The sequence below is a fragment of the Gekko japonicus genome, unplaced genomic scaffold, assembly GCF_001447785.1.
Source record: "Gekko japonicus isolate JY-2015 unplaced genomic scaffold, Gekko_japonicus_V1.1 scaffold199, whole genome shotgun sequence".
In the NCBI taxonomy this organism is placed as follows: Eukaryota; Metazoa; Chordata; class Lepidosauria; order Squamata; family Gekkonidae; genus Gekko; species Gekko japonicus.
Window position 1 is genome coordinate 232210 of NW_015168657.1, and position 27532 is coordinate 259741.

Genomic DNA, 27532 nt, shown 5'->3' on the forward strand with positions numbered 1-27532 from the left:
ACTAAAACTCAGGGGTTTATTTAACCATACTAATTGGTGATGCATTTGTGTTGATTATGCACTGGGTTTCTTTGAAGGAATTAATTTCTCTAATTTTCCTGTACTATATGGCATGCAACATGTAATATTTCTTTCCTTTCCTTACTGCTTTCTATTATACGCCCAGGGCTTAGATCGCTCCAATTCCTGGGTAAATACTGGTGCTCCAAAAGCTGCCCCATGGGGATCCAACCCCAGTCCAAGTGCAGAGACAACACAGGTGGTGTCTACATTAGAGCTTCTTTCTTTCTTTCTTTCTTTCTTTCTTTCTTTCTTTCTTTCTTTCTCTTGCCTTGGCTGACACTACATCTTTCCCAATTAAGTCCACACCATGGTCTCCTTGGCTTGCTTTTATCTGTTTTTCAAGAACTCATGACACCCCCCTCCCCCAGTCCTCTGTACTGCATGAAAAACCACCAAACACCAACATTATTTTCCCCTACCATATTTCAGTTGCTTCTGGATTTGTGAATTTTTTGTGCTTTCTGTTCTTTTTATTTAATTGTAAGCATTATTTACAATGGTTTGGTATATTAGACAAAGCATATTCCTTGTGGGAACATGTAATACAAATCCTTGCAAAATTATTTTTTATATTGATAATACTACTTACCATTTTTATCATTTTCATAATGCATTCTGTTCATCAATCAGCAGTCCTCCCTTCATCATGTGAATGGTTGAATGACATACATTAAAACTCAACCATTTGTCTACATTAGTTTCAACTAAATGAAGTTTGGGTACTGGAAAAAAAATGTTGTAAGAAACAGTTTTGTTGCAAAGTGTGAAATATATAGTAACTTGATACATTAACCATAGTTGCTTGCTTCTTAACATTGCATGGTTATTTATTTATTTGTTAGATTTTTATACCACCAAACCAATGGCTGAAATCAGTTGAACATGTCTCTCAGCTTTTTTCAAAGAAAAAACAACAAAAACAAACCTTCAAAGAATATTACTTCAGATTAAATCTGTTGTCACAAATCAAATTTGATTTTGTAGTTCTGTGGAATATCTGTATTCTTGTGGATTTTACATTTTGGGTAATAACTACACAGCTGGGAGGAATGATTCTGAAAACTTAAAATACACTTTTCTTAACACTTGTATGACAACAGAACATAATGATGCTATATTGAAATTTCATGCTTTGCAACATTAAATATAGTTATGCAAAAATATTATACATGACATTTAAAGACCACAAATAGCCTTGCCGGTTTTTTAAAAAACCAGTTCCAAAGTTGGGTATTTGTTGTCATTTTGTTTCAATGAGATCTGTATATGATCAGCAGCTTCTGACATTTTTGTTGTGGGCCTGTACTTTGTTGATGTTTGTCTTCCCAGAGCTGCAGATGTCATCCGTGACAAATTTTAATGTGCTGTCATCATGCATTCATTTCCACTCTGTAGGCTGCAGATCGAAGTTGTAATCGTATGTCCTCGCATACAGAGACGGCAAGTTTCTTACAAACTTTAACAGGACGGTTACCAACTAAAAAGGTAGATCTTAGTGAAGACAATTTGATATTTTGTGGTGGGGCAGGGAAGTTTAGTCATTATAAACCATTAAGCCATCACACAATGTGTCCTGTGTTTGTGCCCTGATCTTGGGAGTGCTGAGTCAACTAGAGCTGTGGTTGCTCAGTTCTTTTATATATCAGGGCTGCAAACTGTTATAAACTGGGCATGATCTAGAAGTGTGCAAAAGAAACAGGGAGTTAAATCCTACCATTTTGTTCCGTTATTGCATCAGCAGAAGCCACTTTACCCCAAAGGAGCATGTGGGTACTGATGGAGCAAAATGGTAGGATCCAGCCAAGAGTAGGGTTTCTTTTTCCTGTTTGGTCACTCAGTACAAAGATTAAGTGGATGACATGCACAAGATAAGCTCATGGGAAAGTGAGCTCTTCAGCAGCTTCCACTTAAAGTTTTATGGCTATTCTTCATGAGTTCTGGATTTGGTTTAAACAAGAAACAGATATTTTAACTTCCGTCCATACTCTGTTTTCCAAAGGTATGATAAGACACAAGTTGGATGGACAAAGAAAGAACTGTTTCCTAAAGGCATCCAGCAGGGTCACTCTCTGTCACAGGCCTTGTTCTGTGAGAGTGAAGAAAAGGAATTTAATTCTTTGTACTTCAGATGGCTTTCTGGGTCTAGTATTTTTATTTCAGTAGCTCTTCCCTCCCATATCCAGACCACAGATTGTTCTTTAAACTCCCCAGAGGAGAGGGCCAGTTCTTATATCATTTACTTTTTGTATTTTTGCCCCACTTTTCAGCCAGAAATTGGCTCCCAATTACAGTAATAAGTATAATTAAAATATCATAAAAAGATGTTTTGGGAGTTGGGGAGAGTCTTAGTAAGGTTTTGGTCCAAGGATCATGAGGGGATGCTTAGGTGTTGCCTTGTCGTCAGCCTTTCTTTTTTCTCACAGATGGGGGTTGTAGCTGGGTGATTTCTGTTTGATGATTTCTGTTTCCCTGTACTTGAATCTTACATTCCTCTGGTGATGTTAGAATGAGAGAGATTGTTAGAACAGATTGTTAGAAGTGACAGTTCCCACTGGGAATTACCCATGTTGTCAGTCACAGCCTCTCCATGTAAATTCCCTTATGCTGTCCTTTCTAAGGCAGTGTGGGAGCCATGAGGGAGGAGCAGCCACACTGTCCTTGTGAAAACTGACTCAGGTATCAGAGCTTGACAATGACCGCTGAAGGAAAACTGCCAGCAGAGAGCTACAAGCAATTTGATTTGTCTGTTTGTAAAAATATAGGTGCTACCTTTCTAATCAGTGCAGCTTACAATCATGAAAAAGGAGGAGGAGGAGGAGGAGATTGGATTTATACCCCACCCTTCACTTGGAGTCTCAGAGCGGCTTACAAACTCCTTCCCCTCCCCACAACAGACACCCTGTGAGGAAGGTGGGGCTGAGAGAGCTCTGACAGAAACTGCTCTTTTTCAAGAACAGCTGTGCCAGAGCTTGTGATTGACCCAAGGTCACATCAGCAGGTGCAAGTGGAGGAGTGGGGAATCAAACCCGGTTCTCCCAGATTAGAGTCCGCGCACTTAACCACTACACCAAACTGGCTCTCAAAAACAAAACTACTACAATAAAATACTTGTTTCAAATACCATAAAACCTGTGAGAGCATAAAGTAAAATCAGAAACAGAAACGAGATGTAGTAAATACAGAGCTAGGATGTGAAAAGTAGGTTGGGGTTTCAACTACCAGAAGGTCAGACAAACAGGGCCAGACTTCTCCTGGTGCCTAAAAGGTGGATGTTTCTCAGACAAGATGTGATCATAGAAAACGTAGATGCTAGCCTCACTGGAAGGAAGGGAAATCTGGAGAAGGGCTTGCTTGTAATGGTCTCAGTTGCAGGGCAGATTTGCATATGAGAAGAAAGCCCTTTAAAGTTGTGGTCACATACACTAAATAATCCACTTTCAATCCACTTTCAGTGCACTTTCCAACTGGATTTTACTGTGTGAACTGGCAACATCCAGTTGGAAAGTGCACTGAAAGTGTATTGAAAGTGCATTATTTAGTGTGTGTGACCGCAGCCTAAGTAACCTGCTGTGGGCTGCACTTATCTTTTCTCTATTGTATCTACTTCATCATTAAATCTCTTTCAAAAATCCTCTCCTATGGTTTTCTATTAGCTTTAGTGCAACCCCAAAAAAAGTTTAAATTAATTTGATAGCTAAACATTTGGAGGGAAAAAAGTGGACTTGTTAACCCTCCCATTACAACTATGGATCGACTTTGTGGAATATTGCTCACAAATACCACACCACTAATGTCTGACATTGCTGCTTAAGTATTTCATTAAAGACATTGCCATTGCTATTGTGTTCACGTTTATTGTTTTGCTTATCATCCTCCTTCACTGTGTGTCATTGGTTGTTGTTGGTTTTTGTGTGGATTTATGTTTTGGCAAATAATTAAGCAACTGACATCAAATATGGATTTGAATCTGGCTAGCTCTTCCATGAAGAACTGGCTTTACAGTGGGTTGTCTGCAGTGGGAGTGTACGTGAGGCGGCTCTTCAGCAGGCCTGGTTCTTCTTCGAACTTATGGTAAGAGAATGGAAAAACACTAAATTGGTAGCATTTTGTTTTTCTTCATGTAAACATTTAATGTGTTCAAGATGACTTGAGGTTGTGGGGGTTGTACAGAAGAACAGTCATTCAGGTAGTGGGCTGGAGTAATGAGGGATGACGGGATGAAATGAATCCCTTTCCTCAGTGGGGCTGTCCTGGCAGATGGAGGAATGATTTTACTCCCCTTTTCCTTCCTCACTCCCATACCCCAAGGCACACAGCTGTTCCCACAAACCTGGGAATGATCTTTGGGGGAGAATGTGTCACAAGAACAAGGAGTAACTCAGGAAAACTCATGGTTGGATTCACACCAGAGTGATTAAAGATGAACTAGAATGGCAAGGAAGCACAGTTTTCTAGAACGTTTCCCAGAGTCCCTTTTCATGGATGTTAAGGGGTAGAGACTCAAAAGGGTGCATAGATGTTCCTGTAAACATACCCAGTGCAACCAATCAGGAAATGATGTTACTGTGCTTACTGTGTGATTCCTGATTTGACTGGAATGATATAGTAAAGTAGAAAGGAACCCTATAAAAAAGAAAAATGGCTTAAAAGAAACAGTAGATTATGCTGTGAATAGGTACAGAACAAAACACTCTCCCCCAAAGAAGTCTGAAGGTATTTGCTCTGAACATTCAATGCATCTTTAGTGTGGATGAATCTATAGCTATTGTTTTAACTGTGAACTCTGGATGCTGGAAGCGTATCAAATCATATGGCTGACCTTTTTCTTGCAAGTGACTGAAACTGGTAATATATGTTCCCTCCAGGTGAAAAGTATGGTGCATCATTTGTATTTTGCTGACAAACTCGATGCGCCAAGGAAGAATCGTTTTCCAGAGCGCTTCATGGATGACATAGCTGCTCTGGTCAGCACAATTGCCAGTGATATAGTCTCCCGGTTTCAGAAGGTAATGGAAGCAATTCAGCTGTACTCTTGTCAAAATTTAATCCCTGATCCTGAAAGATGCTTGCAAAACACAGGACAAGTTGTCGGATCAGGGTCTTAGTATGAAACTGCAGTGCTAGTCTACGTTTGCAGCAGTCCTTTATTTTCCTTTCATTTGTTTTCCAATGCAGGATACGGAAATGATTGAAAGACTCAACACTAGTTTAGCGTTCTTTCTCAATGATCTATTGTCTGTCATGGATAGAGGATTTGTCTTCAGCCTTATTAAGGCCTACTACAAGCAGGTACAGTGTACACATAAAAAGGACATCTATGGGGATGGACCATTTGAGGCAGAGGCAGACGAGCAGGAGGAATGGGAGGGTAAGGAGGGAGAACAATTCGTCCTTATAACAAAAATTTACTAGCATGGCTGGCAAAGAGAATGGTGTGGAAGGTTCTTGATTTGAATCTGGTTCTGTTCTTCGTTTTGGGAAGAGACCCAGGTCATTGCTGCTAAAAAGAGGTTACCAATTGCTGGGAACAAACAAGTGGGAATAGTTATCAGTTTGTGTGAGCCTCCAAAAGCTGTTTGGCGGGGGGGAGTTTTCCAGTAAGAAAACAGGCCTGGAATTGTGTGGAAAAACTTTGACTTATTTGTTAACTCACATAGGAAATAGTAAATGTGATGTACATGACATTGGCCTGACTGATTCTGCTGCCTACGAAACAAAGATTTGCTTAATTTGCATGATCGTGTCTCATTGTGGTCTACTGCTATTAACTTTGCTTGTTGCAAATCCACAAGGTGTCATCCAAGCTGTATTCCTTACCGAATCCAAGCACTCTTGTGTCCTTGAGGCTAGACTTCCTTCGGATTGTCTGTAGTCACGAACACTACGTTACCTTGAATTTACCCTGTAGTCTGCTGACGCCCCCGGCATCCCCTTCACCTTCAGTATCATCAGCAACATCTCAGGTGGGCAGCAAAACAAAGGGTATCTGAAATAAATGTTGTTTGGCTTACGGGGGTAAAAATCCAGTGGACACTGACATCTCATGTAGAATCAGGTTCTTTTCATAGCACTGCTCTATTCTGAATATAAATTTCCATTGATACTTATTATGGTAGTTACTAATGCAAACTCATTTCCAAAACAATTTTGGATTGCTGGAGGAGAGGAGTGCAGACAGGCACCTTTTCACATATGGCACCAGTATTCTCACTTAAGAAAGTCAGCCATGAGTACTGGAAGAGAATCAGTGTGGACAGAACTCCTTACATGTCTGCAGTGCAGAGATGAGATGCTTTGAGAAAGCATACCTGATCCCAAAAGAAGATCCACTGGGATTTGTCCTAAGGATGTGTGTGTGTCAATTTCAGGCATCCTCTTGTGATAATGACAGGGCATCATATGGTCTCAATTACCTTTGTATGCTTTTTTTTCCTTTGGGAAAGACGGTGTTTATATGCCATAATAGCTGCTATGGGAGGACTGCCTTTTTTTCTCATGTGGATAGTGTAATAATTCCAGAAGGGCAGCTGTTTTAGTCTGTTGCAGCAAAAAACGGAACAGGAGTCTTGTTGATAGCATAAAAATCTAGTTAAATCCATTTAAAAGAATAGCAAGAAAACTTTGTAAGGATAAAGTTCTTTCTTTAGAGGTGTAGTATCTGCCCTATAAAATTCAGTGTAGGAAATTTTAGCTTCTGTTGATCCAGATATGCAAAGATAGAGAGTACTGTTGTAACAAAAATATTTGTGGACTCTTTCTGGGGACCTAGAGCTTTTTTTTTTAAGCGTCTTGTACTTATAATTACTTGTGCAGCCGATTGCTTAAACTACACACACAAAAAACTTAGTGTTTATACTCTATAGAGGGTGTCTGTCTGTTGGCTGTAAATGTAAGGACAATGTTTGCCTTTGGAACAGAGTTCTGGATTCTCAACGAATGTTCAAGATCAGAAGATTGCAAATATGTTTGAACTGTCTGTGCCTTTCCGCCAGCAGCACTACTTGGCAGGCCTGGTGCTTACTGAGCTTGCTGTCATTTTAGATCCTGATGCAGAAGGGTGAGTTTTTCAATGGTTTCTAGCAGGGTAAAATAATTCAAAGTGGATCTAATGTCTCACAAGCAGAATTCCTCATGAGGTAGGACTGTGATGAAATGTGCTGTTTAGAAGAGAAAGAAAGGAAACATGTTCTTTCCCAAGACCCAGTCTGTGTTGATCTTGGCAGAACTTTGTAGCTGTTTAATTTGCTGCCCCCAGGTCTAACCTATCAACGTAATCAGTGCAGATTGTCACTCAATGATACAGTCATGTGCATGACATGCATCTTTTTAAGGAGGGAGGGAGAGATTTGGGGCTTGCTATTTTCTGGTTTTAACTGGAATTTTAAAAAACTATTATTGTAAGCCACCTAGAACCACAAGGAAAGGTAGGGTATAAATGTTTGAATGAATGAACGAATAAACGAACAAATGAATGAATGACAGTGTGAATGCAGGGGGAGGCTTTCCTGTTACCCACAGTAGGATGTTCTTAGCGTCCCATTCGTTGTTAACAACTCTTGAGTTAGAGACAATGTATGACTGTTACCAGTCTTTGCTTAGTTGATGCAGCCTTAGATCATTAATTCTTGCTCTGAAAAATATGATATACATGCATAGAAAGAATGAAAGAACAGTATTGTTGCCCTCAGATGGTTCGAGTGGAGACCATACCAGCAAATCTAGAGCTTGCACATTTGCATCTGTGAATTTTGATTAGGTTTACATTCTAGCGTCCCCACCTAACGAGCAATGAACTGTGTCTCTTCCTGCCTTGATTTAAAACATGTTCTTATTCACCGGGGAGCAGCTGCTTTGGTATTGTGTGAACAAAAGTAAGCACTGAGCAAGTTCTAGAGCATGAACATATGTATTAAAGCCCACTTTGTAAAACTGAATAGTATGATAATAATTAATATGTTGATCATCACACTTGAGGATAAGATGAATTGGCTTTGCATTTTTAAAAATGTGACTGCATTCTCATGTGGCATATCACGCTAGTTTTAAAATTGTGGATTTCTTCGTTCCTACTTCGTATACATCTGAAGTAGTCTGCATCGATCCTATTTGTTCAGGATCTGTGCTTTTGATATTCCATAAACAGGCTGTGCTCTTTTGCATTATAAGCTATCCCATAGTTTGCATTATGAGCTAACCCATAGTTTGGAAGGCAAAAAAGTAGAAGCCTGAAAGAAAAGAAGAGCTGAGAAGAGGGCACAAGAAATGAAACATCGCTGTAGAAGGAGCAAGAAGGAAAAGCAGAAGCATAGATGGAGGGCCATCTGTGCCTGGACTTTGGGGGTAGTATCTTAAAGTGGGATGAGTCTAAGTGCACGCACACCTTTTGACTGGGGCTTTGTCCCCTTTCTCCATACAAGTCAGTGGAAAGAGATTTGCTTGTTGATTTCAGTGGCGTCAAGGGAAGCATCTGCAAGCAGGAGAAATTTACTGGGGGAGTCACATCTGTGGGCTCTGCATAGTCTGTGGCCATAGATGAATGCCTGTTTTAGACATGCAGGGCTAATAAGAGTAGTTTTGGGGTATGGAGAAATCCTGCTTTAAGCAGTTTGGCCAAAGTACCTAATTTTAATCCCAGTCCTACTGGTCATTTGTCACTTTATTTTAAAGTAACTGGGTAACAAAATGAATGTATTTTTATAGTGAACAAGAGATTAAACAGTGTCTGGCACAGGGAAAAAAAAATCAGTTTAAAGGGGCAAACCTGAGGGATGCGTGCTTGTGTGTGTGTGTTTACAAAGTCTTACTTGCTCTAAAACCATTAACTCATCCTTCCATCCCCACTCTGTTCTAACAGTTTGTTTGGATTGCACAAGAAAGTCATCAATATGGTACACAATTTGCTGTCCAGCCATGACTCCGACCCACGGTACTCTGACCCACAGGTAAAGGCCAGGGTAGCTACACTGTACCTGCCTCTGATTGGAGTGATCATGGAGAGTGTTCCCCAGCTGTATGATTTCACAGGTATTTGGTGTGCTTTTTGGTTTGTTAAGAATCTAGTCTGACTTGTCTGCCCTAGTCGTCTAATGATCCAAGAGAACAACAATATAGTTTGACTGTTCAACCTAAGCACATCTGTCCTTTAAGCTGCTCAGAGAAGAGACTTCTTGGGAGCTATATGTAAGCCACTGCGAGCCCCTTGGAAAGAGAATTAGATAAACGTGTTCAAATAAATCAGTGCTGAGTTTATTTCACCTGCAGCAACTACACTGAAAGTATCTGATAATTGGTAGTAGTTACCCCCAGGACCTGTGTTTGCATGGCAACAACAGTACATTTAGCTATAACAGAACTATATTTAGACTGAATAGATAGTCTGCATTCCTTGTGGTGCATAAACTTAAATGATCCTGTTTGGGCATTTATCTGTGTGTACTTAAGTGTATGATTTTTAAAAAGCATCATTAAGAAGAGAGTCTGACTAGTATATCTTATGTCCACACGTGGGAATAATGTGAGGAGAAAGCTATGCCTGTAAAATTGCAGGATTGCCATTTTTGGTATGGGATAACCCATCACAGTGTAAAGACAGGGATTCATTTCTAGTTCGGCAGCAGCTACAGGAGAAAAGAAAGTACTGATCCAGTACTGGGAAGAACTGTGGCTAAGTGGAAGAGCACATGCTTTGCATGCTGAAGATCCCAGTCTTTTATGTTAGTTATGGGAAAGATATTTCTTGGTCTGTGACTGCATAACGGTCCTGCCAGATCTGGAGCTGCATGCAAAAATGGTCTCACTTGGTTGGTAAAAGGCAGCCTTATGTATTTCATTAAGCCTACACTGGGCAAATGTCAGTTTCCATGAGTAAATGTGTAAACATGCACTTAAATACTGCTTGAGAAACCAGGAGCCACTTTTCAATGCTATTTGTATATAGACTAATCTTCAAAACACTTCAGTCCGTATTAGTTTAGTGATAGTTTAGGTCTGAAATCATGATTCCACAATTACAGTGTATGACACCAGTCACTAGACACCATGCAGCAATCTAGGTACTGCTGTACGTATTGATAGTTATTACATGTCCCAGTATTGCTGAGCAGGTGCCTTAGCCATGAGAACAGCACATTTTTATAAACATAGCTGCAGACTGAATGCCTTCATTACTTGATGTGATCAATATGAAAGGAGTTTATACGACAGCCTCTATTAAATGAAACTGGATTATGGGGAATTGTCTGTTGCAATAGTACGTTACTAGGACTGGCATATCTCTCTACAGAAAGTCACAATCAGCGTGGAAGGCCAAGCTGCACAGCAGTGGAAGAATATGAAAGTGAGGGTGGAAGCATGATAAGCCAAACAGTTGCTATGGCTATTGCAGGAACTTCAGTCCCACAGCTTGCCCGGCCCAGCAGTTTTCTCCTTACTTCATCGGTACAAAACCTTTCTTCCTTGACAGCATCTGTGAATAGACAAATACACATGCCTTGAAGTGATTCTTTCAGGGCAGGAAGAGTGAACATCAAGAGTGAACTGATGTTCTTTCCTGCAAACTTCTTGGAAGAGAGAGAGTGGGTGGTAGGAGGTGACAGGTGGCAGTCTTGATCATGAACAGACGCCACTGTTCTTTCCTGCAAGCTTCTTCGAAGAGAGAGAGTGGGTGGTAGGAGGTGACAAATAGATTGTGTGGGAACAAGATGGTTATCTCTGTGTTCCTGGGAGATAGGGCTGTAATAATACACTCTTTGGCTGCACATCAAGATTTAAAGTTCTCTTCCCATTCTGAAAAGAGAAGAAAATGCTTGTGCATTTTAAATTGCAGTTGCTGAAGGCTGGTATCTGGTCTCTGACAATCTGAAAACCCAGCGGGAACTTAAAAATAGCTTTGTTTGATGCAGCCAGTCTTCTAGGGCCAAATGGAAAGTGTGGCCTTGGTATTAATCAGGTCTTCCTATATGTTTAGACCAGCAGGCAGCATTCACCGTTTTCAGCCGAATCAAGTCGGAACCTTCTGATCTGTCTCTTGTGGGTCCTGAAGAATGCAGATGAAAGTATTCTGCAGAAATGGTTCACAGATCTGTCTGTGCTGCAGCTCAACCGCTTGCTGGATTTGCTTTATCTCTGTATTTCCTGCTTTGAATACAAGGTAGAGTAATACCAATATAGTTATAATGAAGGAATTTTCAGGGAGGTGAAAGTATTCAGAAACATACGTCACATATCTAATTCAAAATGGGACTTCGCATCGTGGCCTGATAATTTGCCCATCCTTTATCGTTTAATGAAACTGAAGCATGGACGGCTTCAAAAGGGAATTAGATAAGCATATGGAGCAGAGGTCCATCAGTGGCTATTAGCCACAAGGTATAGCTAGGGGCTCTGGGGCAAGTGAAGCTCTGTCTTCTTGGTGCTTGGGGGGGGGGTCAACAGTGGGAGGGCTTCTAATGTCCTGGCCCCACTGCTGGACCTCCTGATGGCACTGGTATTTCTGGCCACTGTGTGACACAGAGTGTTGGACTGGATGGGCCTTTGGCCTGATCCAACATTGGCGTCTCTTATGTTCTTATGTTCTTAATTTCCCACAAGCCATTTCTGTTTCTCAGTTCCTGGAGGCCAAGCCCTTGGGAGGTGGCATAGGGTAATGTTTAAGAGAATAAGCTGTGGTGTGGGAAGTTTCCCATTCTCTGTAAAGAACACACTTAGGGGGCCTGAGGTAAGCCAGTCTTTCTCAGCCTGACCCTTGCATCTGCAATATAGAGGAAATATTGTTGGCCTACCTTGCAGTGCTGTTGTAAGGATTACAACAAAAGAGTTCATGTGAAGCTGAAAAGTGTGATATAAATGTGATGATGATCATCATCTCACCCGGCCTTGCAAATACTTACTGATGTTTTCTCAGCCCTATTGTTCTTGGTGCCTATTGTATGTTCTGTCACAGAAGACACAATGTGAGGGAAGGGAAGACAGCAGATCTAAGATGCATCAGTACTATAGTGTGAAGCAATCTTGGTGCTTGGGGGGGGTCAACAGTGGGAGGGCTTCTAATGTCCTGGCCCCACTGGTGGACCTCCTGATGGCACTGGTATTTCTGGCCACTGTGGGATACAGAGTGTTGGACTGGATGGGCCTTTGGCCTGATCCAACATTGGCATCTCTTATGTTCTTATGTTTACAGATTTCTAAAAAATGATTTGTATTTCCTCCTATAATTTTCTTTGCACTCTGTGGATGCTTGGGTGTTTAGACAGATATTTCAAATTCATGTTCCTTCCCCCCCCCCCCCCTTTTGGGTGAAATGCATAGGGTAAGAAAGTATTTGAAAGAATGAACAGCCTGACCTTTAAGAAATCAAAAGATATGAGAGCGAAGCTTGAAGAAGCTATTCTAGGGAGTATTGGGGCAAGGCAAGAAATGGTACGGCGAAGCAGAGGACAGCTGGGTAAGTTGACCATTGCCCTGAAACATAGTTACTTGATAGTGGCAATGATTTACAGCTGAGGGGCAAGGGAAGGATCGAGGGTGAGGAGCAAAATAGCAACACCACACTAATTTGGCAAGAAAATGTCCACAGCCTTTATTAAGTACCATTGCAGGGGAAATGGCGTAGCATAGGGCAGGATCCATAATTGGGTGACCCACCTGCTGGCTGATAACACAACCCATCTCCCCAGCCCACCTGCTGAGGGAGCACCATGGGATGGCAAATCTAGGGGTCACACATGGGCGTCCACCACCACTGTGTGGTTCCCTTGCTACCTGAGGGCTGGAGCTATGCACCAGACCTTGAGCTGGGCATAACATGGACAGCTCCACCCTCTTGACCCCTTATGGGGGGTCCCCACACCACTGGAGGCAGGCCTACCAGCTTGGCCTTCCCCAGTTTGGATCCGGCATGATGCCCTAAACCACCCATAAGGGCTGTGACAAAGCTTGCAACATAACCCACATACCAAAACACCCACAAACTACTAAACCAAGGGAGAATGGGCGGGAAAGTGTGGAGCAAACCTGCAGCCCATCAAACAATGGAGGGGTGGATCAGAGTAAGCCACTCTGGCTTCCAGGCCCTCCTGCAATCTCCACCCCTTCTTTGCAAGCCCAGGCACCTGACTGGCTGCCAGGACTGCAATGAAGCCTATGCTGCAGCCCCCCACCTCCAAGGCTATGAAGGTGAAAACCCCTCCCCTCCTCTTGCTGCCCGGCCCCGCAGCAGCAAAGGCAGCCCCAGATAAGTGCGGGATTGTCACTTCATGCTGTTTCTTGTGTGGAGAGAATCCTTGTTGCACCATCAAATGATGTTTTGGAGAAATTAATATTGAAAGCTTTTTCCCCTCTTCTGTTTGACAGAAAGAAGTCCTTCTGGAAGTGCATTTGGAAGTCAAGAGAACCTGAGATGGAGAAAGGATATGACTCACTGGCGCCAGAACACAGAAAAACTTGACAAGTAAATTCTATTTCATCCATGATGTTAATAGTGGAATCACTGTGTGACAAATTGAAAGTTCACGAATAATGCCAAACCATGGTTTGGAGTGACATGACTTAGCCTGTCAGTGCCATCCTAAGCGGAGTTATACTCTCCTAAGTCTACTGAAGTCAATGGACATAACTCTGCTTAAGATTGCACTGCCAGGCTTGTATATTCCAGTCCTCCCTTTTCCTTCTCTTGCACATGCATGCTCAAGCTCAGCTAGTTACTCGATATTTCACACAAATCATAGTTGACTTTATGGTTTGTGTTGCCCTTTCAGCTGTGCTTTCTGCTCCTTGTTTAAAGGCAAACACAAACCATGGTTTGCGGGTTCAGATGTAATGTCAGTCTGTGATTTGGTCTAAGCAGAAGGAACAAATGGATTTGGAACACATAAGTTTTTGTTCCTATTGAAGCTTAGTGTACAAAGATTCCAACCTGAACCAGACAAGAACTAATCTCATAAGAAACGGGGCTTGAAAGGTATCTGTCTCACACTCACAGGTTGTGTTGTCAAGCTAAGTAAGTGAAAACTGTGTTCTAGTAAGACTGCTCTAGCATGCTTTAAATTACAGCTGTGTTACTTTCTTCATTAGAGCATTCTGGGGTGCTCAAAGCTTGCTCTCTTTTCCTCCCCTAATCCATCACTTTGATTATTTTTCCACATGTGCTGTGTTTTTAGAAGCCACAAACCAGCCAGGTACTGTAGCGTTGGCATACTGCTCTCTGTTTCGTTTTGTTTCTGGCATTTGGATTTCTGCGTACTCTGTCAACACAGCTCCAGTTTATGATGCTTGGCAGCAGCTTTGTATGTGCGTGTATGAGAGAAATAGTCTCTTTGCTTTATAGCGCCCGCTAGTGCTGGAAATGGGGGGTGTATGTTAATTAGTCATTGGAATTGTGGTTTTAGCTTTGCTTGGCATGCTTTCTGTCTTCTAAAAAAGCATTGAGTGTGCAGTTTGTGGCAAGCTGAGATGCCTTGCAGATATTCCTTGCAAAATGGCATATCTAAAATGCAAGGGTGGATTTATCCTCTTTCAGGATATCCCCTGCTGTTTTGTAGCATACAGCATGTCTGCAGTACAGTGTCTTTGGCTGTCACTTTGTTCTCTGGTGATCTGGTGATACTACTGATTGACTTTCCAGGGTCTCCAACACAAGTTTCATATCACCCACTACTTAATCCTTTTAGCTGGAGAAGCCGGGGGTTGATCCTGGGACCTTCTGCATACAAAGTAGATGCTCTTCCACTGAGAGCCATGGCCCCCTCCCCAGTATGCCTTCTCTGAAGAGTTCTATTTTAAAGCATATTCTGGTCTACAATTTTATCTTTCTCTTCCTTCAAGACACTCAGAAAAGTGTACATTTTTCCTCTCTTCCATTTTCACAACAACAACCCTGTAAAGTAGTTTTGATTGAAAGAGAGTAGACTGGCCAAAGGTCACTCAGAGAGTTTTGTGACTGGGTGGGAATTTGAACCTAGTTCTCTCTGGTCCTAATCTAGGCTCTAACTGTATTCTACACTAGCTGTCTCAAGTGAAGAGAGTAGAATTTAGTGCCCCTTTGTTCTCCCTTTCGAAGCCTTTCGAGCACCTTCGAGCTCAAAGCAATTACTGCCTTCTGTACATTTGAATTGTGTCTGAAACAGTAGAAAACACATGGGCAGTCTCTTAAATGAAGTGTTGGATTCTGAAGAGGATAAGTCTCTTCACGGATTTTGGGATCCCCTGCCAGCTTTCTTTTTATCTGGCTGGAGGATCTGCAGTGCCAAGAAAAGCAATGTAGCAAGGTTCCATCATTTGCCTACAGAGGTTGTTCCCACCAGGCCTATGTATGGACTCTCAGGAGAAGGGGTTCCAGAAACCTCCCCTGCACTCTGCCAGGCTCTGCACATAGGTTCATCCTGTGGATGGACTCTTTGACCAAGCCTGCTCCATCCATTTTTTTCATTGCCTTGCAAGGCCCTAATTCAGTCAGAACACCTATGAGCATGTTTCTTTCTGGTGTGACTGTAATGGGATATAATAGACATGGGAAAGAAAGAGAGGAGCATGGAAGCCAAACTTGTTGAGAGTCTCAGGGATATAGAAAACTATCCTTATCAGCTCCTGCTGATGTTGTCAATTGAGGAGCCAGCTAAGATGGGAGTCATAAAGACACATAAAAGCATGGATGGATTGTGACGTTAATTAAATACTTTGCACAAAATTAGAGTTAGAGAGTGCTCAGTAAAATTAACAGAATATATATTTTTATTGCAGTGCAGCCTTGATATGTGGCAAATTTGTATAAAGTACAGATATCAAATGGCAATGGGAAATCATGTTCCCAGGTACATTGGACACTCCAAAACTAAAATGCACCAGCCTAGGAAAGAAGCAGGTTGAGATGCTGCCTGCAAGGGCTCATGGTCTTCTTGGAGCTTGTAGCAGTCCATCCATCCTGCCTTAGAAACTGCAGTAGCTGTTGCTTTCTTGGCAATTTGGTTTCATCTGGCAAGTGAAAAGATTTTTTTTTACAACAGAGCCATTTATTACAATTTTAAAATCATTTTTAAATTACCACTCCATAAGCTCCATGCACCTTATAACATACAAAACCTTCCAGACCCCTTTAGTCCTACTCCTCTGAAGGAAGAGCTAACACTGGAAAGGCTGCCTGTATTGAACCTTCTACCATTTTGAGAAGCAAAATAGTAACTTAGATATGAGTTACCACCTGAACTCATTCTATACCCAGATGTACGTATAAGGATGTATATATGGAAACATTCAGGGCTATGTTTGAGCTGGAACACCCTGGAACGGCATTCCGTTTGGCTCCCGAGCCCGCCCTGCCCCTCGCCGGCAGAGCTACCTGGCCAAACTCCACTTGACCTGATTATGACAATATGTCAGTTGCTGTGGCTGAATTCTCTGGTCAAGCAGGAGCAGTTACAGTTTTAACGTTGCAAACTGCCCAGAGAAAAAACATCGTCCTGTACTTTTAACAGAGTCTTAATGGAATATCATTTACTTTCCTGCCATGAAAAGCTTCATCTGTCCATTTCCACACAGTAAGCCTCTATTAAAGGAAAAGGATATGGATCTCTAACAATCCATACAGGTTGCAAATGAGATAATGTTTATCTTTAATCTCTTGCCAGATCTTGTTTAGTGCGCCTCTAACAGTATGTTGATTAAATTTCTTGTGTATTTTATCCTTATCATAACCTATGTATGCATGCCACCCCATATCCAAATCAAAGCCTTCTAACGTCAGCAGTCTCTTGTTTTCTAAGGTGACCCATTCTTTTATCCAAGACATTGCTGCTGCGGAATAATAGAGCTTCCAATTTGGGAGTTTCACCCCCCCTTGTTCTTTTCGATCTTGTAAAACCTTCCATTTAATCCGTGGGGTCTTATTTGCCCAAACAAATTTTCTGCATATCTTGTCCATTTCATTAAATATCTTCATATTTCTCAAAATCGGAATATTTTGTCCAATGGCACCTTTAAGACCAAGTGTTAATAGCTGAAGAGTGTCCCAGTGTTTTTAGTTTACATAAGTGCCTTCTCATTCTCTCCCCCCTCCCCATTGCTTAAGCATCACATTGAGGAATCTGATGCATCTTTAGCCTTCTGGGTTGGATACAAGCAACAGCTTGTGAATGTCACTGCTGAGAGACCACAGGATCTCTGAGTATTTATGTGGGAAATACTTTTCAAAACAGTATATCTTGCTTGCTGCTTAGATCATGTAATTAGGCTTTGAAGGAATGTTTTGGAAATGATCTACTTAAAGGCTCTGATGTGGTGGAGAGGGTGTCCTATGTTTTGTACTTGCTTCTAAAGGTTTTGAGTTACAGATTGGTGTAGTGGTTAGGAGCATGGACTCTAATCTAGGAGAACCGGGTTTGATTCCCCATTCCTCTGCTTGCAGCTACTGGTGTGACCTTGGGTCAATCACAAGTTCTTTCAGAGCTGTTCTCTGTTCAAGAGCAGTACTCGAAAGAGCTCTCTCAGTCCCGCCTGCCTCACAGGGTGTCTGTTTTTAAATGGTAAGCCGATCTGCATGAACAAGATTGGCAGGGGACACTTTCAGATCAGTCCTTTTAAAATTTCCTTTTGCCATGTGCAGCCCAGAGAGAATATTGGCCTAATATGCTAATGAGCTGTGCTGTCAGGGGTGTGGCCTAATATGCTAATAGGTTTGTGCCATTGGGTGTGGCCTGTTATGCTAATTAGTTCCTGTTGGGCTTTTTCTACAAAAAGAGCACTGGAGACATTAATGTGTGCCTGTATATGAATGTACATTTAAAGAAGAATGAATGTTACCTTGAATTTCAATCCAGAGAGTGGGGGACTAGATAAAACTTACAACATACAATTTTGTATTGGAAGAGCATTTTTGCAACTGGAGCTCTGAGAAGTATTATGGATGAGTCATCCAAAGTTCCTTTGCAGAAACCAAGCTTTACCCTTTGAATGAATGCATTTCTGCTATCTTACATTTACAAGTATAATTTTTTTCAGCATGTAAGGACTTAAAAACAAATTTCAGTTGTACAAGGGGCTGAAAACAAGGAGTTTCATGTTCCTAAGAAATTTTTAGCAGATAACAATTGCAACAGTGGGGTGGATCCTACCCTTGTCCTGCCACTAGACTAATTAATTAAGATATTTCCATCCCACCTTTTCTTTTGATTCAAGTTTGAAGTCTTTCTCCAGTCAAAGGAGTCTACTTTCAACTCAACATATCTCAAAAAGGACATTGCAGAGCTGGAAAAAGTGCAGAGGAGGGCAACCAAGATGATTTGGGGGTTGGAGCACCTTCCCTATGAGGAAAGGCTGAAGAGTCTGGGACTTTTCAGTTTAGAAAAGAGATCACTAAGGGGGACATGATAAGTTTATAAAATTATGCATGGGATGGAGATGAAGAGAAATTTTTCTCCCTCTCCCAAAATACTAGAATTTGAAGGCATCCAATGAAGCTGAAGGGCAGTAGGTTCAGAGCGGACAAAAGGAAATACTACTTTACACAGACAGTGATTAAAATGTGTAATTTACTGCCAGAGGAGGTAGTGACAGCCACAGGAATAAATAGCTTTAAAAAGGAATTAGATAGATTCATGGAGGATGAGGCTATCAATGGCTACTAGCCATAGTGACTGAGGGGAACCTCCACATTTCAGAGGCACTGATCCTCTGAATCCCAGAGCAAGGAGGCAACATCGGGAAGGCCTCAGCCTCTATGCCCTGTTGTTTGCCATCCGGAGAAACTGGTTGGCCACGGTGTGAAATAGTATGCAGGACTAGAAGGATCATTGGTCTGGTCTGATCCAGTAGGGCTCTCTTCTTACGTTCTTAACTTAAGTGGCTCTTCCATTGGAGGAAGCCTGCTGTGTAAACTAGGTAGAGCTTCTGTTTTTTTGAAATGAATGTTAATAGCAAATTGTTTGGAAGTTTTTAATACAATGCATTCCTCATATTATGGCTGTGTTGCTGCAAAGGCTTTTTCCTGATCTGAATTGATTCAGATAGTAGTATGTGCTGCTACAGTTTGTAAAAATTGCCTTCAGCTTCTAGTTTTTGAAAATATGTTAGGAAGCATATAGGATATAAATGGAGCAGGGCAAAGCATCAGTGGGATGTCTTTATTCTTGAGAGATACATTTCCATTGGTACCATGCCTGTCAGGTTGGTGAATTTCAGAAATTTACTCACATAGCACCACCCTGTGTTCAGATTGTGAAGCAGAGTACTGGTGGAGCTTATCTTCATTGATGTCAAAATGAACAGAAGGTTGGCTTTTTTTCACTGGAATGCATGTTTCATTTCTTGAACTGTGTTTCTCAGGCAGGCATACATTGAAGATTTAATCATTTAGCTTTAAAGGATGACTTTTTGGCACCGTTATGATAAAGAAAGAAAATTGTCACAAAGAGAGGGTAGATGCAAATCACATCTGCTGGCATCCAAAGAGCTCCTTTAGTCATACTTAAGGGCTTGGACATGCTCAATTGGATGTTTGGCATTGTTCTTTGAACAGTAGATTCCCATTCCACATCACCAGACTGCTTTTCAGAATCCCCTCTATTTCAAAAGTGGTTTACTCTGTGGGTGTGGAGAGGCTACTTTTGAGAAATGCCCCCATGTAAATGTACATAACTAGTTGGGTGTCTTTGTTTGCTTGGTTTTTTTAGCTTAAGCCATGTGGATATTTGCTATTCTCCCTACTTTTAGCATATTTATGCAAAAGATATTCTTGTGATGGCACCTATGACCAAAATGTGCTGTTATTAGTGAAGGTTCACCTGATGAAAAATCTTTATAGTAGAATATAGACTGCTTTATTATTTAAAGGAAATCTTTTTTCCATTCATTTTACTTTTACCAGATCAAGAGCAGAGATAGAGCATGAAGCACTTATTGATGGCAACCTGGCAACTGAGGCAAACCTAATTATTTTGGATACTTTAGAGATAATCGTCCAGGTGAGGAAGACGGCGGACGTGTTACAGATGATCTTACAGGATTGCTAATGGGTTGAACTGTGTAATGCTGCTGTTCCGAGAGGATATTACTGGCAATGCTCCCTGTCTGCGCTCCTTGCATACATATTCTGAACTAGGGTTTCTGACATTTCACCTGGTGCTTCTTAGTTTTTTCCCTCACCTGCTGCTTCTAAGAGTTGCATATGCAAAATGGGAGTATCTTGGTAGTATACAAATAAAGAACGCAAACCAGCCAGTCAGACAGATAAGATTCCTGCAGTACAATCCTAAGTGGAGTTACAGCCTTCTAAGTTCATTGATGTCAGAGGACTTCGAAGGTGTAACCTTGCTTACGATTGCACTGCTTATATATGCATCCAGCACCTCTTTCTTCTTTGACATTTTTCTTATTCCATTAGCTTTTTTCCATCAACTTTTTCCCATCAACTCCTTGATGACGTAAATACACCTGTGTCTAGAAGATCTGCTGTGATCCACACTGAACTTATGGATAATGTAGGGTTATAAACCTGATAAATAAATAAGCTATCAGATATGTGATCCAAAAACATTTAATGCCACAAGCTTCGAATGTAGACCTTCAGTTTGCTTTTGCCTTAGGCATATGAACCTCACTCTACTCTCAGAGTAGTCTCACAATAACTACACAAATCAGTTTGGGGAGAAGGTTTCATTTATGCCATTGTAAAAATAACACCCCCTTGCTGCCTCCATCAGGGGCATTTGGTAGTAGCATGCAGGAGATGGAGGCATGTGCTTGGCTAGGAGTTTTCAAAGATTATGCCTGCCTTGTCAGGTGTTGCCCCAGCAAGGGCTTTTCAGGGTCCTTGAGGGGCCACAGTGTTTAAACCACCTCTCATTGGTCATATGGGGGAAGAAGAGGTAACTTGGAGTTTCTTTCTCACTACCTGCCTGGTATGCCATCTATATAGGCTATGAGGCGATGCCAGACTTATTGCTCCTATCATGCCCTCCATTGTATCTTCCATCACTTTCCCTTTTCTTCCTCTTGGGCTGAGAAGTTCCCGAAGTTCCCATTCTCCCTTTGCTAGCCTAATTCTGTTGGAAACTTCTTCTGCCCTTGACAATCCAAAGGTAACTTTCTCTTGTTCCCTGTTGTCTGGTTACAGACAGTCTCTGTGACTGAATCCAAGGAAAGTATTCTTGGTGGGGTACTGAAGGCTCTTTTGCATAGCATGGCCTGTAATCAGAGTGCACTTTATCTGCAACACTGCTTTGCCACTCAGCGAGCTTTAGTCTCAAAGGTGAGTGTTCTTGTTGCGGTAAGGGGAGTAAAGAGCTATACCGTGCAGTCCAAAGCAGAATACACCATTCTACATCCATTGGAATCAATGGCCTTAGAAGGGTATAACTCTGTTTAGGATTGCATTGGTGGTTTCATTTGATGTTTGAACAGTGTATTATCAAAATAAAATGCTGTTTAATTTTATTTAAAATTGAATTTCAGTTTTTACCCACCTCACTTTGTGAATTGAGAAGAGATGTACTTCCTATAATTGCTGCTGGCAAACAGTGGCTGGGGTGTTAGTTTACTTCTGGGGAAGCATCAGTGGACCCAGGGCAGGTGAAAGTAGTAGTAATTGTAGTGTAAATAATGTAATCTCAGTTTAACATTTGGCAGGCTCTTTTAGGCCCAGCTGCCTCTGTTTAATGTCTCTTGTTCTGCCAATATAGTTCCCAGAACTGCTGTTTGAAGAAGAGACTGAGCAATGTGCTGATTTATGCCTTCGACTTCTTCGCCATTGTAGCAGTAGCATTAGCACCATACGCTCACACGCCAGTGCCTCTCTGTACCTCCTTATGAGGCAAAACTTCGAGATTGGAAATGTGAGTATATCACTAGTGGTACACATCCAAATAGCAGTGCCTATGTCATGCATTGAAACTTGGGGGGAGGTAACTATTCCAAATTGAGTTAGCTATACAGTGACCAAAGACTTATGTGTTCTACCCAGTATTCAAAAAGTGCATGTCTAGACATACTTCAAAGGAGAATACTCTGATGTTAAGCAACCCAACCATAAACTACCTATATGAATGAAGATTTTTTTTTTAAAAAAAAAACTGGTTTAAAACATAGTAAGTTCAGGTGGCCCAACCTCTTCAGTAAGGAATGACCTCCAACAAAACTGTTGTATTTACTGATTTGGGGATATGATATTCATTGACTTAGTTTTGTAGAGAACAATTCTAAAATGATGGCATCATCGCCTCCATAACAAATCTTCTGTTTCAGAATTTTGCCAGAGTGAAAATGCAAGTGACCATGTCACTGTCGTCCTTAGTGGGAACATCTCAGAATTTTAATGAGGAATTTCTGAGGCGTTCTCTGAAGACCATTTTGACCTACGCTGAAGAGGACCTGGAATTAAGAGAGACAACATTTCCTGATCAGGTTAGGAGGAATTCTATTATGGAAAATTATGAAAATTATGCTTGATTATCATGGCATAAATATGAGTGTTCCTTTTTCCTGTTTTTTGTGATCATTACGAGGCCATCCGCTTATAATATTAGAGTAGTTTTCAGTTTGACAAGAATAAGTCTGACTTCAGGCTTCATAGAAATGATTCATAAATATTGAATTAACAAATATTTACCATTGACAAATGTAACATTCAATATACTGAGATCTGATTTCAGGCTTCTTAGAAATGATTCATCCAGCCAAATAATACAGTCAAACTTTTCTGAATGAATAAATATTGAATTAACAAATATTTACTATTGACAAATGTAACATTCAATATACTGAGATGCTTATCTTGTATCCTTGGTGGGCTTCATTTGTAAAGGACATGATAAAAAGAGATTTTTCTCATTTTGATTTTTACTACAGAAATGAAATACAAAATAATTGACAGATGCTTACTTTGCACTACATTTCAGGTCCAGGATCTTGTTTTCAATCTCCATATGATCCTGTCTGATACAGTTAAAATGAAAGAACATCAGGAAGATCCAGAGATGCTGATTGACTTGATGTACAGGTTGGGGGTTTACTTGGCTTGCTACCTTCTGAGAACATATAAGAAATTAAACATGGGCTGATATGAAACTTCTTTCTTCTTTGAAGATAGATCCAGATGGGTAGACATGTTAGTCTGTCTGTAGCAGGAAAAAAGAGTAAGAGTCTAGTAGCACCTTAAAGACTAACAAAACTTGTGGTAAGGCATGAGAAATTGTGAGTCACTGCTCACTTCTTCAGATACAGGTATCTGAAGAAGTGAGCAGTGAGTCACAAAAACTCATATACCCTACCACAATTTTTTGTTAGTCTTTAAGGTGCTTACTGGACTCTTATTCTCTTCTGTTCTTTTTTCTTGTTTAACTAGAATTGCAAAGGGTTACCAGAATTCTCCCGATCTCCGACTTACCTGGCTGCAGAATATGGCCGGAAAGCACTCTGAGAGGAGCAACCATGCAGAATCTGCTCAGTGTTTGGTCCACTCTGCTGCACTTGTTGCTGAGTACTTAAGCATGCTTGAGGATCGAAAATATCTTCCTGTTGGGTGTGTTACATTTCAGGTAGTAACTTTTATTTATCAATCTGAATAACTGGATTTTGTTTGGCCTTTCCCTAAAGCTACAATATAAGAGTCCAAAAAACATAAAATTATCCATATTAGGAGAGCATCTGCAAGAACTGTTATTTAATTAATGGAAGATATTGCTTCAGTTGGGGGATAGGAACATTTCAAACATGTTAACACAAAGTTATTTCTTTTACTGATAGTGTACAAATTAGTTTGTAATTCTTATTCATTCTCATAACAACCTTTCAAGGTAGGGTAACCTCAGATTCCTCATAGTTGATGGGGTTTTAGTGTAGTGGTCTCTTCAAAAGAAAATATTTTATAGGCAGGTCATCAAAATGTTAAAATGCCTACACTAAATGGCAATATCCTTGGTTATTAATCTGTTTTCTTTAATAATAGCATGCAGCAATATATTTAGGAGAGGACCACATTTTAAATTACTGTGTAGTACAAAAAATAAATACATTGCTAGCTACTCTGATTTGATTCATTTGATTAAATGCTGTTAAGACCAAGGCTAGCACCTGTGCTTATCCCAAACAACTATTCAGTGTCTCAGTATTGCCAAAAGGTTCCAGTGCTACAGTTGCCAACAAACAGCTGTGTTGTTTGGCTTTTCCGCTGAGTATTGCCACGCTCATTCTGACTACAGTGCAGAGCCCCATGTTGCAGCAAATTTAGCTGCCAGGATATGTGCCCTTGCTGCCATGGCATCAGTGGCAGAGCTTGGTCCCAACTCTTCACAACATGACTGAGGTGTACTTAAAATCCATTGCCAGAAGTCCAAGAAAACTGTAGAACTAGTCCTAACAGAAAATATGGCATGTGAGAAAGTTCAGATGAGTAGACATTGGGAATTACAGAATACGAGACTGATAGTGAACACAAGTAGCAACCCATGATGCTCTCGGGGAGGGAATCCCTTCTCCCTCTTAGCCATGGCTGCTCCCGGCTATCCCCTGCCGCTTCCAGGGATTCTGCTGCATCTCCACCTCCATCATCTCTGCTGCTGGCAAGCCCAGCACAGCTTGGATCCCCACCACCACTTCTGCCCCCCACGAATCCAGCATGGCTCTGCTGCTATGCCTGCCACATCTTCCACTCCCTCCCCCAGTTGCTTCCAATGTTAGCAAGCCCAGCATGGTTCGAGCTCCCCGCAGTGAACCTAGCATGGCATCCGGCCTGTGCTGCTGGGTTCCCATGCCCCCCCCAGTGGCCTACACTGGTGGCGAGCCCAGCGCAGCTCCAGCTCCCACCACTGCCTCCATTCGCAACAAGCCCAACCCAACTTCACTGTTGCAGCTGCTGCTGGAGGAGGTAAGTATGTTGTTTGTGCATGTATAGACAAAGAATGTGTTTTGGTAGGATTTAAACCCCCCAATGGATTTTTTAAAAGTTTTCAGATTTTTCTACAAACCTGGGAAGCCCCTCAGGTTTTCAGAACTATCTGTTTATTGCCTGTGTGGCCCTGATCCACAGATTTAGACATTTTGCAATTGGGGGCCACATCTCACTATTAGATTATAGATCGTATTAGTAGACCCCAAGTACTGTTGTAGTATGAGGACGTTCACTCATACTACAGTACTGTGTTCTATCACAACTGTTTTGCAGAACAAATTATTCTGCCAGGCATTCACTTATTTAGAGACCCATTAATACCATTTTATTTTCACTAGTGTCCCACTCTAGAAAAAAACATTATCCTTTGCTTAGTTGTAATTATATGAATTGTCCCACACTAAAACAAAACATATCACATGTTGGTATAGATCATTAGAAGAGGATTGTATCAAAATGAAATCTTTCATTTCATAGAACGTTGCCTCATAAGGAGGCAAATGAACATTAAATAAAGGTTCAGTTGTCTCACATTTTAATAGTGTTTATGCTGGAAAAAATTCACATCCGACTTGTAATTTCCTCAGAACATCTCCTCAAATGTGTTAGAAGAATCAGCAGTTTCTGATGATGTTGTATCACCAGATGAAGAAGGGATCTGCTCTGGGAAGTATTTTACTGAAGCTGGTCTGATTGGATTGCTGGAGCAAGCTGCAGCTTCCTTCTCCATGGTAGAAGACTTTAATACCTGTATTTATGTATTCATTAAAGTTTATTAAAAATTCCCTATGGTTGTATAGTTCTGTACTAGGGCTGCCAACCACCCCAGCAGGAGATCCCCCCCCCCGGCTCTCACTGCCCCCCTGCTGTTCTGAGAGGAGGCAAGAGAAAAATACACACACACACCTGTGACACTGCATCATGTCATTTCTGGTAAAAACTCAGAAGTGATATAGGATAGCTGTTGGAATTGCCAGAAACTTTATGGTAAAATAGCACTGTGGCCCCCAACAGTCCGCCGGGTGGTTGCCAGGCATTGCCTGGCTTCCCTATTCTACATACTAGAAAACACAAGCAGGGGGAGGGAAATACCATTTCTCCGCTGTCCTCTTCACTATTCTGTCTCCACTTCCCCTCCCTTATTGTTTCCTGTTTTCTCACCTTGCCCTCTGCTTCCCTGTTTGCTCTAGGTCCCACTTTTCTCCTCTCCCCACAGCCTTTGGTTCCAATTCCTTCCTTACCCCTGCACTCTTGTTGATTATCAGCTTCTTCTGCTATCTCCTCATAGTTCTCCTTCACAAACCCCCTCCAAGCCTCAACAGCCTTTGCCCCATACTCTGTCAGCCCCGCAGCCTCTCCCCTATCCAGTCTTCAAATGAGATTAAATAAAACACAAAATAGGTTAAATGTTGAGATCTTGCAAGACTAGCCATTTTGGGTTGCCGAGGCAAATGTTGACTGGGGTTGCCTTTGTTTGTGTATGTAAAGTGCTGTCAACTCGCATCTTACTTATGGCAACCCTGTAGGGTTTTCAAAGCAAGAGATATCGAGAGGTAGTTTTCTATGGCCCACCTCTGCATAGCAACCCTGATGTCCAGGGCCCCACTAAATGGGAGGGAGCATGTCTCAGTTAATGTACAAAATAGAGTTTTGCTTATGCCACAGAATTCAGAAGGTGAGGAATTAGGGGGGGAGACAAAATGCAACCAAATAATCCTTTAATCGTTCCCCCAGGTCTCAGTAACTTGAAGGGAAAAACCAGATCTTCAACGTGGTCTCTGTGCTTCATACCCATGGGATCTAGTGCGCACGTGCTGGAATGATCGACATTGTAGCAAGCTCTTTTAACGGATTTTCGCACCCAGACCTCGGGCATGCGCAGGAACCCCACCGCGCATGCCCAGAGGGGAGGGCGCAGACATCCCGCCAGTTCCTTTCTTACCACCGTGTTGGAAAGACCTTTTTCTTCGTCGGTCTGATTGGTTTGCGTGTTTTGGATTTTTTCCTCACGGCTCTTTGGATTTTTTCCTCAGTTTATTCCTTTTCTTCGTTGTTCTTTCAAAAAACTTAAAAAAAAACAACCTTTTTATTTTCTGCTGAGGGGGAGGTTGCCGCTTTACCTCAGTCGGGCCTTTGGGCTACCCCCCCACTCACCCCTTCTTTTTTCTTCATTTTGGTTTTTATGGAGAAGGGCTTTTTTAATAGGTGCAAGAGTTGCGGCAGTAAACTTGCTCCTCCTGACTGTCATACCCTTTGCATACTTTGTCTCAGAGAGTCTCATCGACCCGAATCCTGTCGCCACTGTGCTCGCTTTTCAAACCAGACCCAAAAAACCCGAGCTGTGTGCCTTAAAGTGGCCCTGCTAGAATCGGCTCTACATCCTTCCTCAGCGATGGACGCCAAGAAACCATCGACATCAACAGCTCCGGCATCGAGGCCTGCCTCCGATATCAGCCAACCAACACCGAAGCCTCCAGCATCGAAGGCGCAATCCTCCGCTTCCACGCCGGTGAAAAAGAAGTCCAGGCCAAGTAAGGAGCAAAAGTCTGCAAAGAAGGGCTCTTCCAAACCCCTTAAGGCGGCAAAGAAGGGGAAAGT

The 27532-nt window shown here is 41.7% G+C and overlaps 1 protein-coding gene across 1 annotated transcript in view; it reads left to right on the top strand.

Annotated features, from left to right (window-relative positions):
• The window catches only part of DOCK7 (dedicator of cytokinesis 7), a 163241-nt gene that overhangs the window by 106963 nt on the left and 28746 nt on the right, over positions 1-27532 (top strand). The window contains exons 21-38 of the mRNA XM_015415227.1: positions 1459-1548; positions 4039-4134; positions 4929-5069; positions 5239-5352; positions 5856-6026; positions 6981-7120; positions 8918-9087; positions 10346-10500; positions 11030-11212; positions 12370-12505; positions 13414-13510; positions 19916-20012; positions 21164-21298; positions 21729-21881; positions 22291-22449; positions 22944-23044; positions 23390-23582; positions 25522-25665. Of these exons, the coding sequence (XP_015270713.1) occupies positions 1459-1548; positions 4039-4134; positions 4929-5069; positions 5239-5352; positions 5856-6026; positions 6981-7120; positions 8918-9087; positions 10346-10500; positions 11030-11212; positions 12370-12505; positions 13414-13510; positions 19916-20012; positions 21164-21298; positions 21729-21881; positions 22291-22449; positions 22944-23044; positions 23390-23582; positions 25522-25665 (2475 nt within the window). The remainder of the gene's footprint in view (positions 1-1458; positions 1549-4038; positions 4135-4928; positions 5070-5238; positions 5353-5855; positions 6027-6980; positions 7121-8917; positions 9088-10345; positions 10501-11029; positions 11213-12369; positions 12506-13413; positions 13511-19915; positions 20013-21163; positions 21299-21728; positions 21882-22290; positions 22450-22943; positions 23045-23389; positions 23583-25521; positions 25666-27532) is intronic.